The sequence below is a fragment of the Antechinus flavipes genome, chromosome 1 (genome assembly GCF_016432865.1).
Source record: "Antechinus flavipes isolate AdamAnt ecotype Samford, QLD, Australia chromosome 1, AdamAnt_v2, whole genome shotgun sequence".
Taxonomy (NCBI): domain Eukaryota; kingdom Metazoa; phylum Chordata; class Mammalia; order Dasyuromorphia; family Dasyuridae; genus Antechinus; species Antechinus flavipes.
The window spans coordinates 268,692,354-268,709,754 of NC_067398.1; the positions used below are offsets into that span (position 1 = coordinate 268,692,354).

At 31.8% G+C, this 17,401-nt stretch overlaps 1 protein-coding gene across 1 annotated transcript in view; it reads right to left on the bottom strand.

Moving 5' to 3' along the window:
* Window positions 1–17,401, bottom strand: part of SHOC1 (shortage in chiasmata 1) — a 133,565-nt gene that overhangs the window by 40,391 nt on the left and 75,773 nt on the right. Inside the window, 9 exon segments of the mRNA XM_051972417.1 lie at window positions 704–808; window positions 7,122–7,298; window positions 8,055–8,186; window positions 12,151–12,582; window positions 12,934–13,371; window positions 13,711–14,151; window positions 14,470–14,907; window positions 15,254–15,688; window positions 16,033–16,470. Coding sequence (XP_051828377.1) covers window positions 704–808; window positions 7,122–7,298; window positions 8,055–8,186; window positions 12,151–12,582; window positions 12,934–13,371; window positions 13,711–14,151; window positions 14,470–14,907; window positions 15,254–15,688; window positions 16,033–16,470 — 3,036 coding nt within the window.

Consider the following 17,401-nt stretch of genomic DNA (forward strand, 5'->3'; position numbering starts at 1 on the left):
TAATTGACTTCTTGTTGTCCTTGAACATAGTATTCCATCTTTTATCTTTATATAATTTCACTGTATGAAATATATGCCCAGAATTCTCTTCTTTCTCATATTTATCTCCTAATACCCTGATTTCTTCTAGCTAAAATTCTACCTTTTATAAGAAGCCTTCTTAATCCCCCTTAATTTTAGTATTTTCCTTCTTAGCTCATTTCTAATTTATTATCTATATCTATATATCTTACTTTTATAAGATCATTTATATGCAATCTTTCCTATTAGATTGTGAACTCCTTGAGAGTATGGACTATTTTTTGCCTTTGTATTTCTATTATACTTAGTAAATTCTTGTTGACTTTATTTGCAAAGCAAAATATTAATATTAACTTTTAAAAGACAGCATGAGAATTATAAATGTATGTCTCCACTTTGGTTTAGGAATTAGATTTTTGTGATTCTAATTATTAGATATATTTTTTCATTTTAAAATGGTCATCAAATTTAAATAAAATTAAAGAATAACATGTAAATATCTGTCTTTAGTAATTTCAGAATTATACAAAATATAGATTATATTATGAAAATGTTGCAACATTTCCTGAAAAATATCCACATTTCAATAAAGAAAGAAAATTTTAAATGACAGTTTCTAGGTTAGATAATGTCTTATTTTGGCAAGGTAAAAAATAAAGAAATGAATTATTTTTTGACTAACCCAATGCTATGTCCAACGTACACATTAAGAGGATATCTCGAATTGTTACCAAAAGATGGACCAGTGCTGCCTGTTTGAATATTACTTTGCTTTCATCATTTTTGCCTAAATAAGAAAAAAGTTATACTATATGTTAGAACATACACACACATATATGATTGCTTAAATATGATATAAATGCTCTTTCTAAAATATATACATCCTAACTTTTCCCAAGCCAACTGAAGAATAAAAACATCAAATAAGCCTTTGTTGTTTAAAAAAAGAGGGATTTTAAATAGGGTTTGAGTGGCAAAGGCTTGGCTCACAGGCCAGGACCAGATATCTAGTAAATTGTAAAGAGTTAGCCAAAGATAAGTTATTTTAAGAATAAACAAGCAGTGACTGGAATCTGAGGGTAGGACCCAAAGGAGAGGAAGTAAAAAATGAAAGATAGAATACATAATACACAATTAGCCATAGCTAGGTTAAGAGGCAAGTGATTGACATCATTGATTCAATCACAGAGGGAATAGGATTTAGATATAGAATACCCAATTATTAAAGGAGTTGAAAATTGAGGAAGCTAGTTCCTGAAAAACTTGGATGCAGTGATAAGAGTCTAGTGAACATCTATAATCACCGGATAAAATTCTTTGATTGGGGATAGGCTTGACTCCAGTAGCTAGGGCAGGATGGAGCTTAGAATTAAGGTTAACCCTTACTTAACATAGTATCTACTACTAAGATTAGAGAGCTAGTGAGAAGATCCAGTTGGACTATTATACTTAAGAAGTATTTGGGCCTGTGTTTAATATGATAGTTACTACTGTGCTCTATAATTCTATAAATCTTCAAAAACTCAGTCCATACTAAAATAATTCCAAATTCCAGTAGAAATCACATTAAATTATGCTAAAAGGTAATCTTGTGCTTTCATAGAGTAGTCTTCTGGTAATTATGATTTTCCATTTTCTTTGATATTTCAATAGCTTAAAAAATTATACTGGGGGCAAGAAAATGATCAAAGAAGAACCATGTTTCAGGACAGAAGAGTTCATGATGATGACAGATGATAGAAAACAGAATAACTCAGACTTTTTATTTTGTTCTTCTCTTCTATACCAAGGAGAATGATCTCTTGATTAGAAAGGATAGAACAAAAATGTTCACAATAGAGTGAAACTCAGGATAAGTGGGATAATAAAAATATTTAGTTTTTCTCAATATATTCAAATAAGAAGACAGGTGAATTACAGTACTTAAAGAAAGCCTTACATATGTTAATTGCTGAACTATCCCTGGTCTTTAAGAGCCCAAATATAATCCTTACTATGTGCCAGTGCTAAGTGTTTAACAGATATCATCTCATTTAATCTTAACAACAACCTTGGGAGGCAAGTGCTGTGATTAGTCCTATTTTACAGATGAGGGAATTTAGGTAAACAAATGTTAAATGATTTGCCCAAGGTCACAGAGCCAGTAAGTGTCTGAGGCTGGGTTTGAACTCATATCCTCCTAATTCCAAGCCTGGGGTGTTCTATCTATGTGGAGATCAGATGCTTATTAGAGATATTTGGTGCAAAGCATTTTCCCATTTCATATTCTTTTTATCCTTGATGCACTAAGTTTTGTTTGTGTAAAAGCCTTTTAATTTCATATAACTAAAAATAGAATTATCCATTTTATCTTTTGTAATCTTCTGTAATCCTTGATTGCTTAAAATTTTTCCCCTTAGCCACAAATGTAATGTTTGATTTCATATTTTTTCTAATTTTTAAAAATGTGAGACCCTTTATATTCAGTAGTAGAAGTACTCCCTTTCTTCCCAATTTGCTGGACTGGGATACTTCCCAAGAATCTAGGTCTCTGCATGCTCAGGCTCCATGAGGCCAGACACATGCTCTGGCTTGCACTTTGGGATGCAGAAAACTCTTTTTAGTTGCCATGACTGACATAAGGCAAAGCATATGTTAAAGATGACTGATGACTGAGTCAGTTAAAATCACTCACTTAGGCTACAAAGGGAGATGATAAAGGCTCTCTCTTCCTATGTCTTTTTTGGTCCTGAAGATATGGTTTTGGACTCTCCCTTGGATTTCTCTTTCCCACCTCCAGTGACTACTGGTATCTGAACAAATAGCAATAATAACTCCTGAGCAACCACTCAAGTCCAGGATTAGATTTTAACTCCCTGATTGTATTTTCTAAATGTGCTTATAAGCACAAGTCATTGAGAGACAGATATTTCTAGATTTGGCTGGTACCTCATGAGTGTGAATTCAGGTCTTGAGTCAGTGCTAATTACAAGAAATGCTTCCTGCAACTACATTGTTTTTCACAGAAGATGTACTATTACTAGGGAAATGATACAGTTGGAAAGACTAAGAAAGCCCAAGTCATGTCCTGATTTGCCTGGAGTGTTAGACTTATGGGCTACATAGAGAATGTAAATCAGAGAAAAAAGTGAATGGTCAGTTCAGTAAATCTAAATGCCTTTATCTTTCAGAGAGTATAATAAGTAGTCAGCTACAGTTTCATGTTTTAGGTATTTGTTAATGTGCTTCTGAGTTTTTGGAGATTTAGGCATTTCTTAAGTGACAAAAGAAATGTGGTAGCTTTATGGCTCAGTGGATAGAGTGCTGGGCCTGGAGTAAGGAAGACCTGAGTTCAAATACAGCCTCACTCACTAGCTATTATCCTGGGCAAGTCATTTATTTAATCATTGCATATCTTATTCCATTGGAGAAGTAAATGACAAATTACTCAATATCTCTGCCAAGGATCATGAAGACTCAGACATGACTGAACAATAAGAAAAAATATACAGTCATTTTATATCTACTTTGTACACTGAATAGCTTTTCTAAAAAGGGATCTTTGTTAATTAGGAGAGTCCCCAGGGATGAGGCATATCTAAGAGTTTTCCCCTAGAACTCTAGTGTTAGGAAATAATGAGCCATTAACTATGAGAAAAGACTGACTCCTTGTTTTAGGATCATTCCTTTCCCAGGACTGAAGCCAGTCTATATAAATCCTTAGTAGGCAAAGCTCTTTGTGGAAATAGGTGTTCTAGGATTATTAGTGACAAATGTATTATAGTATATAAGATGTGGATCTAACAAATTTCTGCTAAAATGCTTCCCAATTTCTCCAGTAATTATTTTTGTATCCAAGTAATTTATGCTTTTGAGCTTATTGAACATTGAGGTTTTCTTTCTTTCTTTTTTTTTCCAGCATTTTTATGTGAATTTTTTTTTGACTTACAGAATCTTGATATTGGTTTTTAATTAGGATTTACCTTTTAGATCAATAGGATGAAGAAGAACTCTTGACCAAAGTAGGGAGAGAGCTTGCACAAGTTAAAGTGGACAATTTTGATTACAAAAATTTAAAAAGGTTTTTGCATAAACAAAATTGCTACAACTTAGATTAGAAGGGAAAGTTAATTAAGAATAAATCTTTGTAGCAAATTTCTCTGATAGAGGTCTTATGCCCAAGATATATAAGGAATTGATGCAAATTTATAAATATGAGTCATTTTCAAATTATCAAATATTCAAAGCACTCTCAAGGGAAAACTATCTGTAAAATATGTTCCAAATTATTAATAAGTAAAGAAATAAAAATTAAAATATCTCTAAAGTCTGATCTCAGACTCATAAGATTGGGAAAATTAACAAAAATGGAAAATAATGAATATTGGAGGGGGTGTCATAGGAAAGCTGGCACATTAATATACTATAGGTAAAACTGTGAGTAGGCCCATCTTTCTGCAAGACAATTTGGAACTATGTCATAATAAATCTACACCCCCAAAAGAAAAAAAAAAAGGACCTATACACACAAAAATATTTATAGCAGCTCTTTTTGAATATATAAAAGAACTAGAAACTATAAGGATGCCCATCAACTGTGGGATGGGTAAACAAAGTATATATACTAATATGAATGCAATGGAATTCTATTGTGCTGTAAGAAATGATGATGTGGATGGTTTTAGAGATACTTGGGAATGCTTGTATGAACTGATGCAGAGTGAAATGAGCAGAATCATGAGAGAAATTTATACAATAACAATGTGAAAATAAATAACATTGAAAGACATAGAATATCTGATCAATGGAATCAACTGTGCTTTCCAAAGATCCTATCTTCTAATAGAAAGGTGATAGATTCAACATGTAGAGTAAGATATTTCTGGACATAGACAATGTGGGATTTTGTTTTGCTTGACTTAGCAAATTGTTTTTATTTCCCCCCAGTGGAGGGAGAGTAAAAGGAAATAAATGTTGTTAATGGAAAAAATAAAATAAAATTTAGTTCACAAAATAAAAGAGACTTTTAAAAAGCATTTACTAACATTTACTATGTGCTCTGCACTACATTAAATGTGAGGAACACAGAAATATTAAGAGTCTCTATTCTCAAACTTTTCTTAACACTTAGTCAGGGAATCAACATATAAGTGCTAGTGATGGGGTTCTAGTGGCAGTCAGAGAGTTGTGGAAATCCCCTTTTAATTGACACAGTTTTTTGTGAAAGAATTCATGAACCTGAAGAGTGTTTGGTGGCAAAAAAAGGAAGTTTATTGTTGGATGAGAAGTCAGCTTTGCTAGAAAAACTGACTTCTTCAGCGGTAAAGTCCTATTAGGGAAATGGAGGCTGGCACTGAGAAGAGAATGTCTTCTCAGCACACGGGAGTGCTGACAGGTAGCTATGCCCTATTCCAGACTTCTACAAAGAAATAGGTAAATAGAAACCTATTTTATGAGATCTTGGTAGGGGGTTCAGGACAGTTTGAACTGCTCAGACCAGGGTCTTCCAATTGAAATTACTTTGAAGGCTTTTTCAGCCTGAATTTGAAAGGAGATCTGGCTATCAATGGAGGTGATTTGGCTTAGAAATAGCCCAGTAGGATGACACTTGTCTGGGGAGACATGCTTCCCAGGAGGATCTGAGACTCCAATCTCCCTTCTTTACAGATCAAAGAGTACACAATTTTAGAGTGTTAATTTTACAGATCAAAAGGGAAAGACAATTTCATATCCCCATAACTAGGAGTCCTAAGAATGTGCGAGGGGGAATTTGGATGATAAGGTCTAAGGATTATTAAATTAAATCAGTAGATTATATAACAGTACTAGGGGTTTGCTGGATCTAGGAGCAGAGTAGATGGTAAAGCTTAGAGGAATTTAGAGTGTAGTGGAAGGGCAGATGTTCCTCTCTCACTAGAAGGAAATAAAGTTAGTATATTATCTCCAATGTCATCCATGTTGTGGGAATAGTCAAACAACTCAGATGGTTTTTGAATAATTGTAGCTATAGAAAGGGAAAGCAAAGACTCAAAGAACTTCCAGTGGTAGAAGGTCTTTCAGCTACTGAACCGTCCTTTATGGGTTCTAGCATGACCTGCAGCAAGACAGAGAGGAAAAAAAAGGAGAGAAGGAACCCTTGGTAGTTGTAGGTCTTATTCTCCAGTTTTCTAATGTGTTCAGTATGATTAGACAATAGTGTGAAAAACACTTCTAAATATTCATTAACCATTTTTAAAAATAAGCAATTCTAGGATTTTTCCAGGGATCAAGTTCGCTAGCTGAAAATCTATACACTCCATTGTCTTTCTTGAAAATCAGGATATTTTCCTATTTTCAGCATTGTAATCCCTCTCCTGTTCTCTCAATGTTTTAAAGATTGCTAACAAATAGCAACAACAGCAGCTCAGCAAACACATCCACCAGTTCTTTCAGTATAATAGAATGTAATATGTCTGGATCTGGTGACTTGAATATGTCTAGAGTATGCTCTTCTCTTAATATTGCTTTGTAAACATGGGGTTTTAGCTCCCTTTTAGCCATTTTTCTTCTACCTTTTTCAGTTCAAAGGGTATTCTCCTTGGTCAAGGGTCAAGACCTTTATTTTGGTCAAGCAAAGTTAAGAGTTGAGTGGTTCAGGCTTTTTTCATTCTGCATCTTGGTGAATGGCTGATGTTCTAGTAGCTTTATCAGAATTATGCCTTTATGAAAAACTATAAGTAATATATGCAACATTAAAAAAATTTAAAATTAATTTTATATATAGTTAATAAAGCACACACACACAAACATACACCTTAAGGCACTCTATGGGTATGTTATTCTATAGATATATAAATGGCAGAACTGGTTTTAGAATACAAGTTTCTCTAACTCCAAATTCAGCACTTTATGGTATGTATTTTACCAAATGTAAAGTCTGAATATGGGTCTGACAATAAGTGGCATGTCTGCCACTTAAGGATCAGCCTAAAATTCTGAATTGGCTACCAGTTGGCAGATTTTTTAGCTATAGAAATATAGATACTGCAGGTTTATGATCCTTATAGGAAAATTTTTTAAAAATGTACATATAAGCATTTATCTGTATATTTAAAGGAATATGAACTTATATTTTTACTCACCTTGAAGAAAAACTTCATTTATTATTTTTTCTTGTTGCTTTAAGAAAAATCTAGTTTGGTCAAAGCCAAGAGTGGCAAATTTCCAGTTTGATGTATGAAGACTATCATGGCAAGCAAGTTCTTTTAATAAAGGGGTCGCTATTGCTTCTAAAAGGCTATATGCTTGGCATTGGCTGTCTGGCAAAAACAAAAGTGACAAAGTCAAGTTGGTACTTGTTGGATAGATGGTATGCACTTGTTGATTAAAAAACTATATTACTTTTCAAAAAACCTGACATGAAGGCATCAATATTCTTTGTGTGCTTGAAACCTTAATTTTTTCTAGGGAAAGGGCCAGGAAGGCTCTCAAAGGACCATGAGAGACTTCTTATAAGAAAAACTGATTTTCTATAATAATTCAGTTTAATGAAGGAAAAGACTTTAATCTATAATTAAATACAAATAGGCTTACAAAAGAATAATTATCATATTTTTAGAGTGTATTTATTTACTAATTATCCAATTCCACATAGCACTGTATAAAGAGTATTATATAATTGTATTATCTGCCCTCTCCAACATATGTAAAATCTAAGAGTTGCTTTGACATGGACAATAAAAAAAATAATCTTAATCTAATATGAACAAATAGTAATAACCACACACAAATCAAGGGTAAAAGATAAATCAGAAAGCTATGGAAATTTCATTTCATTTACAAAATTAGCAGAGGAAACTAACTTTTGTTTTCTTGGACAAAGGTAGATATGAGAGAGATGACTTGGGATGGGGATATGGAAGGCACATTTGGAAAGAGCTTGAATGTACTACTATTGAACAGGCAGAGCTGAACCAAATAAAAGAAAGTGGTAGTAGATATGATAAATAAATGTAGTCTTGGTCATCCTAGTGAAGTAATTTAAAGTTAAATAAACATTAAAATTTACAACACACCTGTTGCTTGAATTTCAATGACATCATTTATTTCCTTTTGTTGATTCTTTTTAGGGGATAGCTCTCTACAAACAGCAAGATTTTCTTCTTCGAGAATCAAAGTATATTCCTCTTTGTTTTGCATTTTGGATTCTAAAACATAATAATAAATTTGTATATTCAGGATAAACTCATGTCATTTATAAATCACTTAAATAGGCTATAATTTTTTTAATCAAGAAATTATAACCTTTTCAAGATTACTGTAAATTTATGAATATTAAATTCAAATCAAGAGTATTTCTTGAGCAGTAATGAAATAAAATGTTTCATTATAGAGTGAGAATGGCTAGTTCTCAAGAGATATAGGCTTGCAAAGCTCAAGTTCTGGCAAGTTCTACCATGCTGGAAATATTTAGCAATACCTACCATGAGTGTGATAGATTATATTTGATTTCTGGGCTCAAGTCTAGCTAAGTATGGAGAGGTTCATCCCTAACAAGCACAATCTTCACAATTAGTGAAGACTTCTTTGCTTATGGAGAAGGGGAGGGAATAAGCACTTATATAGCATCTACTGTGCAACAATCACTATACTAAGCACTTTACAAATATTTTCTCATCTGGTCTTCACAAAATCCGTGGGAGGTGGGTTATCCTAATTTTATAATTGGGGAAACTGAGGCAGAGGTTAAGTGACTTGCCCAGGGTCACATAGCTAGTAAGTATCTAAGATCAGATTTAAACTTAAATCGTTCTGACTTTAGGCCTAGTGCTCCAAAAATTATAGCTTTCATGGCAACTCATGATACAAAGAAAAAATTAAATAATTTTCAATCTAAGAAATTCCTATTTGCTTCTATGGCAATGGTTTAAAAAAACACTGGAAAAGGGAACAGAGGGTGTTGACTATTTTTAAAACTATATAAATACTAAAAGCTCTAAATGTGAATTCTTTGTCCAATAAATGGCTATATTACTAGAGGAAATGAATCAGATTAATACTGATTTTCTCACTATAAATGAAACTAGAGAACAAAATGAAGTTAGAGCTAAACAAGAACAGAACAACTGTTCACAGTTCCTCCTTGGAGAAGCAAATAAAGCACTTGATTTTATCATGTACCAAAGGCAACAAGAACCATAATTTCGTGAGATGATTAATTGGTACTAGTACTATTGCAGGGGATAAGAAAGTCAGGAAAACCTGTGAACATCATGAGATGTTTCAAATTAAATCAACACAAATACTTTGGCATATAATAGCAGCAAAAGTGAATAGACTTGGATCTATAATGTATCTGTAGTTGGATCTGTGACTAAAGTGACATAGGATGAAAGGGCATGGATCATGGATTGTTCTGTATCTCGATGAAGGAAGGGACCAAATTAAGAAGATCACAGATATACTTAAATATCAAGGTAAAATGTAGTGGGAAAAGAAGTGACTGCCCTAGAAGCCAAAATACCTGACTTAGCTTTAGAAATAATTAGCTATGGAATATTAAGCAAGTAATTTCTGTGGGATTCAGTTTCTTCATCTTTACATGGGAGATTGAATAGAATGATCTCTAAGATTCATTATATTTCTAAAATAGGGAGACAGCATCATACAATGGAAAGAACTCTGACTCTAGAATCAGAGGAGCTGGGTTCAAATTCTGTTTCTGATATTTAATATTTATGTGATCTTGTACAAGTCATTTAAACTCTCTGGGCATCTATCTGCTCATTTGTCAAGAAAGACCAGATGACCTATACTGTCCCTTTTAGATCTATGATCTATATTTTATCTATAGTATTTCTAGCTATGCTAGATACAATAAAGGGGAATTCAAAAGAAATATGACATACTGTATTACTATAATATGGCCCTGATATTAGGTGACATAAAACTGATTTTTAGTAGAGTTGAAACATTTTTGGTTAAAAATGTAACATTAATTTAACAATATTTGTCATTTTAAAAGTATATTAATTAGTAATGAAAAATATAATTAGTTTATTTTAAAATTTTAAAATTATTTTTATTTAATATTTATTTTTAATAAATTAAAAAAAATATTTAATTAAAATAATAAAAACTGTTATCCAGTAATTAGAATTTCAATTTTACATGTGGATAGTCTCAAAAAACTTCACAAGGTTTATTTTTGTGTGTATCGTTAACATTCTACATTAAAAAAAATTTCTCCAGTGATAACATTTAAAAAGAAAATTGGCTAGATCTAAAATAACTGTTTTAGCTATCCTTAAGGTGCAATTCCTCTTAGGATCACTAGATGGTAATATACTCTCTCAATAGCGATATTCTATTTTTAACATGTTTAGAAAGATTTTTAGAAGTTTTGATTTATACAGCTTTTGCATATATCTAGTCAAAGTGGTCTAGTCAAAGCAACTTTGCTATTCTTCACACAAAGTATTCCATGTATTTTTGGCATAAGGTTGTCTCCAATGCCTAAAATTCAGTTCTTCCAAACTTCTGCCTCTGAGTTTCTTCAAGAGTTTGTTCAGTAAGGTTTGCCTTCCTGTCTCAGGTCAACTAGCACCAAATCATCTTGTAGCTATCACTATAGAGACGCACTGTATTCCCTGGCTGAATTGTAAACTCCTTTAGATCTGTTTTCACTTTTGTCTTTAAACTGCTTAGCACAATGTTTAACACTAAGCTGGTGTTTAATAAATGCTTGTTGACTGATTACTAGTAATAAAGCATAGTTAAAACAGAAGGAAAAAGGTCTTTAGTTTATTATATCAAAAATGAGCTTAAAAATGTTAATCTTAATACTTTCTATAAACTATTAGTGATTGAGGTATTTTATTGTCAAAATATTCTTATTAACACTTTGCTAACTCTAATGCTGGAATTTTTATATTCATTTGTGCTATTCTAATTCCAGGATTAGCAACCCCCGATATCTCTGCCAGGAAGTAATGATCTTTCAATCCTTGGATGATGATCACTTTTTTTTACTCACACATAGCATTGTTCTTGCTATTTTTCTTATCCTATTGTTCTTTTCCACAATCTGCATCCTGGGTATTCAATAAATAAATTCTGAATTAAACAAATCCATGTTGTTAGAGTTATAGCATAACGTAAAACTATGATAGCTAATTTTCTCTAGAATATATCCTATTTATAAGCTTTGAACTAATGCTATTTGACTCCAACACCTATAACCTATTATATTCAAGGCACTGTAAGCCAAAGCAAGGAGATAAAAATGCCCATATAGTGTGTTCAACATATAGTTACTAGTTCTTTGGACTGGAATATTGTTAATAGCTAATAATAGCTAGCTATATTTTATTTTTTTTAATATGCATTTTTAAGTTTGCAAAGCACTTTGTGTTTTATTATATATACATATATGCATATACACATATCTATCTATCTCTTACATGATCATCACAACTCTATGTGAAGAGGAGTTATAATAATAAGAAGAAGGGATAAGGTTACCAGGATAAATAGAAAATATTAACTTCTTTTTTTAGGCAACAGACTATGAAACATTTGCCCAAGAGCTAATTGTGTCTACTGCCTGATTGTTAATAGAAAGCACATAGATAGGGACAAATGTGAATTGTTGTATTTGGAGTGTAGACCCATAGTATTAACTTTAGAACTTGAAGAAGTTGCAAATCTCAAGGACACCAGCCAACAAGTGCGAGTGTTAAGTTAGGGTAGTATCCCAAAGAAGGTGTTATACTTGTATAACTTTACAATAGTAAAAAAAATAAAAGCAGTTTAAAGACCAACAAATATAATGAGAAAAATATGTCTAATAGGAAAAGCTGCAAAAGGCTCTATATTTTGTAAATAGTAGTTTCAGTTACAAATATAAAAAATTTTTAAATGTACATATGAAAAAACACTGTATATATGCGTTTTTCTTTATAAGATGTAACTTTTGCTAAAGTTACATCTTGAAATATGTTTCTATATTATAGTAATATTACAAAGTTGTTCTTTTCTACTGTACAATTTGGTTGAATTATATGATTTCCCCCTATTTTATGATACTATGATTTCTCTCATTAGGTTATAGAAAATAACATTCTGAAATGGTAAAAAATATTAGTGTTAGTCTTTAAAGGACTCCCTTACCTTCTTTTGGACCCTCATCCATAATGTCAGGTTCTGACAGGATGGTCATATGTTTTTTTCTCAAAATGATAAAGTTGCTCAAAGGATCCAAATCATCCTCACATTTTCTATTAGGTTCAAAAGATTCAGTATGATTTACTGATGAAATGTATGGTTTAATGATTAATGATTTGTAATCTAGTGATTCATACGTATCTTTTTTTCCTCCCTCTTCAACTGTTATAGAAACTAATTCTTCTGTTTTACTCCTTGTTTTTTCTTCTCTCGGTTTTTCAACAGATGTACACATATCAGAAAGACAGATATGTGGTACACTTTTTGAAGGACTCTTTGAAACAAGTAAGAAATTATCATCTGCAAAATTCTCTTTAGAAGCCATACAAGGAGGACAGTTTTTGAGTTGAACAGTATCACTTTCTTGTTCAAAATACCCTGAAAATAAAAAATAAAAGAAATGCCTGATTATACGTAACATACCTTCCATAACTAAATATTCTTATGAGAATAATTTATTGTGGTGATTTAACACATTTTTAAATGTGCATGATATGAAAAAACACTGTATGTATGACTTTTTCTTTACTCACATAAAGTTGCACCTTGAAATATGTTCCTATATGTTATAGTAACATTACAAAGTTGTTCCTTTCTATTGTACAATCTGATTGAAGTATATGATTTTCCCCTATTTTATGATACTATGATTTCTCTCATTAGGTTCTTGATAATACTATTTTGAAATGGTGAAAAATATCAGAGTTAGGCTTTAAAGGACTCCCTTACCTTCTTTGTGACCCTCATCCATAAAAACTTCAGGTTCTGGCAGGATGGTCATATGTTTTTTTCTCAGAATGATAAAGTTGCTCAAAGGATCCAAATCATCCTCACATTTTCTACTAGGTTCAAAAGATTCAGTATGATTTACTGATGAGATGTATGGTTCAATGATTAATGATTTATAATCTAGTGATTCAAAAGTATCTTTTCTTTCTCCTTCTCCGACTATTATAGAAACTAGTTCTTCTGTTTTACTCCTTGTTTTTTCTTCTCTTGTTGGTTTTTCAACAGATGTACACATATCAGAAAGACAGATATGTGGTACACTTTTTGAAGGACTCTCTGGAACAAGTGAGAAATCATCTGCAGGTTTCTCTTTAGAAGTCATATAAAGAGGAGAGCTTTTGAGGTGAACAACAGTATCACTTTTTTGATCAAGATACCCTGAAAATAAAAAATAAAAGAAATGCCTGATTATATGTATATATCTTCCATAACTAAATATCTTTATGAGAATAATTTATTGTGGTGATTTAATATGCTTTTAAATGTGTGTGATATGCAAAAAAAACTATATATAACTTTTTCTTTACTCACATAAAGTTGCACCTTGAAATATGTTATAGTAACATTACAAAGTTGTTTCTTTCTACTGTACAATATGGATATATTATATTATTTGCCCCTATTTTATGGTACTATAATTTCTCTCATTAGGTTCTTGAAAATACTATTTTGAATTGGTGAAAAATATCAGGGTTATGCTTTAAAGGACTCCCTTACCTTCTTTATGGCCCTTATCCACAATAACTTCAGGTTCTGACAGGATGGTCATATATTTTTTTCTTAGAATGATAAAGTTGCTCAAAGGATCCAAATCATCCTCACATATTCTACCAGGTTCAAAAGATTCAGTATGATTTACTGATGAGATGTATGGTTCAATGATTAATGATTTATAATCTAGTGATTCAAAAGTATCTTTTCTTTCTTCCTCTCTGACCATTATAGAAACTAATTCTTCTGTTTTACTCCTTATTTTTTCTTCTCTTGTTGGTTTTTCAACAGATGTACACATATCAGAAAGACAGATATGTGGTACACTTTTTGAAGGACTCTTTGGAACAAGTGAGAAACTATCATCTGCAGGTTTCTCTTTAGAAGCCATATAAGGAGGAGAGCATTTGAGGTGAACAATAGTATCACTTTTTTGATCAAGATACCCTGAAAGTAAAAAATAAAAGAAATACCTGATTAGATACATAACATACCTCCAATAACTAAATATCCTTATGAGAATAATTTATTGTGGTGATATGAAAAAAACACAGTATATATAACTTTTTCTTTACTCACATAAAGCTGCGCCTTGAAATATGTTATAGTAACATTACAAAGTTGTTCCTTTCTACTGTACAATCTGGATGTATTATAGTATTTCCCCCTATTTTATGATATTATGATTTCTCTCATTAGGTTCTTGAAAATAATATTTTGAATTGGTGAAAAACATCAGTGTTAGGCTTTAAAGGACTCCCTTACCTTTTTTGTGGCCCTCATCCACAATAACTTCAGTATCTGATAGGATGGTCATATGTTTTTTTCTCAGAATGATAAAGTTGCTCAAAGGATCCAAATCATCCTCACATTTTCTACTAGGTTCAAAAGATTCAGTATGATTTACTGATGGGGTGTATGGTTCAATGGTTAATGTTTTGTAGTCTAGTGATTCAAAAGTATCTTTTCTTTCTCCCTCTCCGACTGTTATAGAAACTAGTTCTTCTGTTTTACTCCTTGTTTTTTCTTCTCTTGTTGGCTTTTTGACAGATGTATAAATATCAGAAAGACAGATATGTGGTACATTTTTTAAAGAACTCTTTGGAACAAGCGAGAAATTATCATCTGCAGGTTTCTCTTTAGAAGCCATATAAGGAGACCTTTTGAGTTGAACAGCAGTATCACTTTTTTGATCAAGATACCCTGAAAATAAAAAATAAAAGAAATGCCTGATTATATGTAGATAATATACCTTCCATAATTAAATATCCTTATGAGAATAATTTATTGTGGTGATTTAACAAGTTTTTACATGTGCGTGATATGAAAAAAAACACTGTATATATGAGTTGCATAAAGTTGCACCTTGAAATATGTTACTATATGTTATAGTAACATTACAAAGTTGTTCCTTTCTACTGTACAATCTGATTGAAGTATATGATTTCTCCCTATTTTATGATACTATGATTTCTCTCATTAAGTTCTTGAAAATAACATTTTGAAATGGTGAAAAATATCAGGGTTAGGCTTTAAAAAATTCCCTTACCTTCTTTGTGGCCCTCATCCACAATAACTTCAGGTTCTGACAGGATGGTCATATGTTTTTTTCTCAGAATGATAAAGTTGCTCAAAGGATCCAAATCATCCTCATATTTTCTACTAGGTTCAAAAGATTCAGTATGATTTACTGATGGGGTGTATGGTTCAATAGTTAATGTTTTATAGTCTAGTGATTCAAAAGCATCTTTCCTTTCTCCCTTTCTGACTGTAATAGAAACAAGTTTTGGTTTACTCCTTGTTTTTTCTTCTCTTGTTGGTTTTTCAACAGATGTACACATATCAGAAAGACAGATATGTGGTACACTTTTTGAAGGACTCTTTGGAACAAGTGAGATATTATCATCTGCAGGATTCTCTTTAGAAACCACATAAGGAAACCTTTTGAGTTGAACAACAGTATCACTTTTTTGATCAAGATACCCTGAAAATAAAAAATAAAAGAAATGCCTGATTATATGTATATAACATACCTTCCATGACTAAATATCCTTATAAGAATAATTTTTGTGATGATTTAACACATTTTTAAATGTACATATGAAAAAAATACTGTATGTATGACTTTTTCTTTACTCACATAAAGTTGCATCTTGAAATATATGTTATAGGAACATTACAAAGTTGTTCTTTTCTACTGTACAATCTGATCGAATTATATGATTTCCCTTTATTTTATGATACTATGATTTCTCTCATTAGGTTCTTGATAATACTATTTTGAAATGGTGAAAAATATCAGAGTTAGGCTTTAAAGGACTCCCTTACCTTCTTTGGGGCCCTCATGCATAAAAACTTCAGATTCTGACAAGATGGTCATATGTTTTTTTCTTAGAATGATAAAATTGCTCAAAGGATCCAAATCATCCTCACATTTTCTACTAGGTTCAAAAGATTCGGTATGATTTACTGATGGGGTGTATGGTTCAATGGTTAATGTTTTGTAGTCTAGTGATTCAAAAGTATTTTTTCTTTCTCCCTCTCCGACTGTTACAGAAACTAGTTCTGTTTTACTCCTTGTTTTTTCTTCTCTTGTTGGTTTTTCGACAGCTGTATACATATCAGAAAGGCAGATATGTGATACATTTTTTGAAGGACTCTTTGGAACAAGTGAGAAATTATCATCTGCAGGTTTCTCTTTAGAAGCCATATAAGGAGGAGAGCTTTTGAGTTGAACAACAGTATCACTTTCTTGTTCAAGATACCCTGAAAATAAAAAATAAAATGCCTGATTTTATATATATATATATACATATATATAACATACCTTCCATAACTAAATATCCTAATAAGAATAATTTATTATGATGATTTAACTTTCATAGTATAACTATAATATATGGTAACTTTACCTACTTTCAATTCTGAAAACTTAAAATGTATTCCTTTTCTAGGGTTATCTACAAAAATAATGAAATTTTAGTGCAATATATTTAATTCAAATTTAAAATTTATTTTAGGATCAATTGAAAGCAAAAGATAATAATATTTTCAAAACCAATAAATTAGAGTATTTATGAACTTTCACCCTTGTATGAAAGAATTAGTTTTTATAAACAAGTGGTTTTTATTGAATTCTAAACAAGTAAATACAAGATTATGGATAACTTTGGGCTGTTCTCTATTAATCTAAAACCTCTATTAATACAAAGTAAAATATTTTAATACTTGAATGGACCTGATTTCATTAATGTATTTTCTACAGCATGTAGATTATAACCCTCATATGTCTGCCCACTTCTCCTCTACAATTCTTGTACTCTTATAAAATACCACATATGGCACATTAAATGTGCTAGGACCCCTTCTCATGTTCTCTTCATAGTCCAACGACATCAATAGAGCATGCAAACTACTCTTGTTAATCTACTGTTCTTCTGTGACCAGCTTATGTTATTTCTATCTTTTTATCATATACTGATGACTTTGATGACTGACTTCTGTCCATAGGGTGGGCAAGCCATTCTAGTAAAAGCAACAAGATATATGGGGGGGATAGGGAAGGGTGTCAAGAGCCAGGTTGATTTACACAGCACCATCACCTGGATCCCCATCTCCCTAAGACCCCAAAACTAATAAAAGCCAAGGACATTGTCCACCAAGAGCCCGGGAAATGGCAATCTCCCTCTTTCCCTGC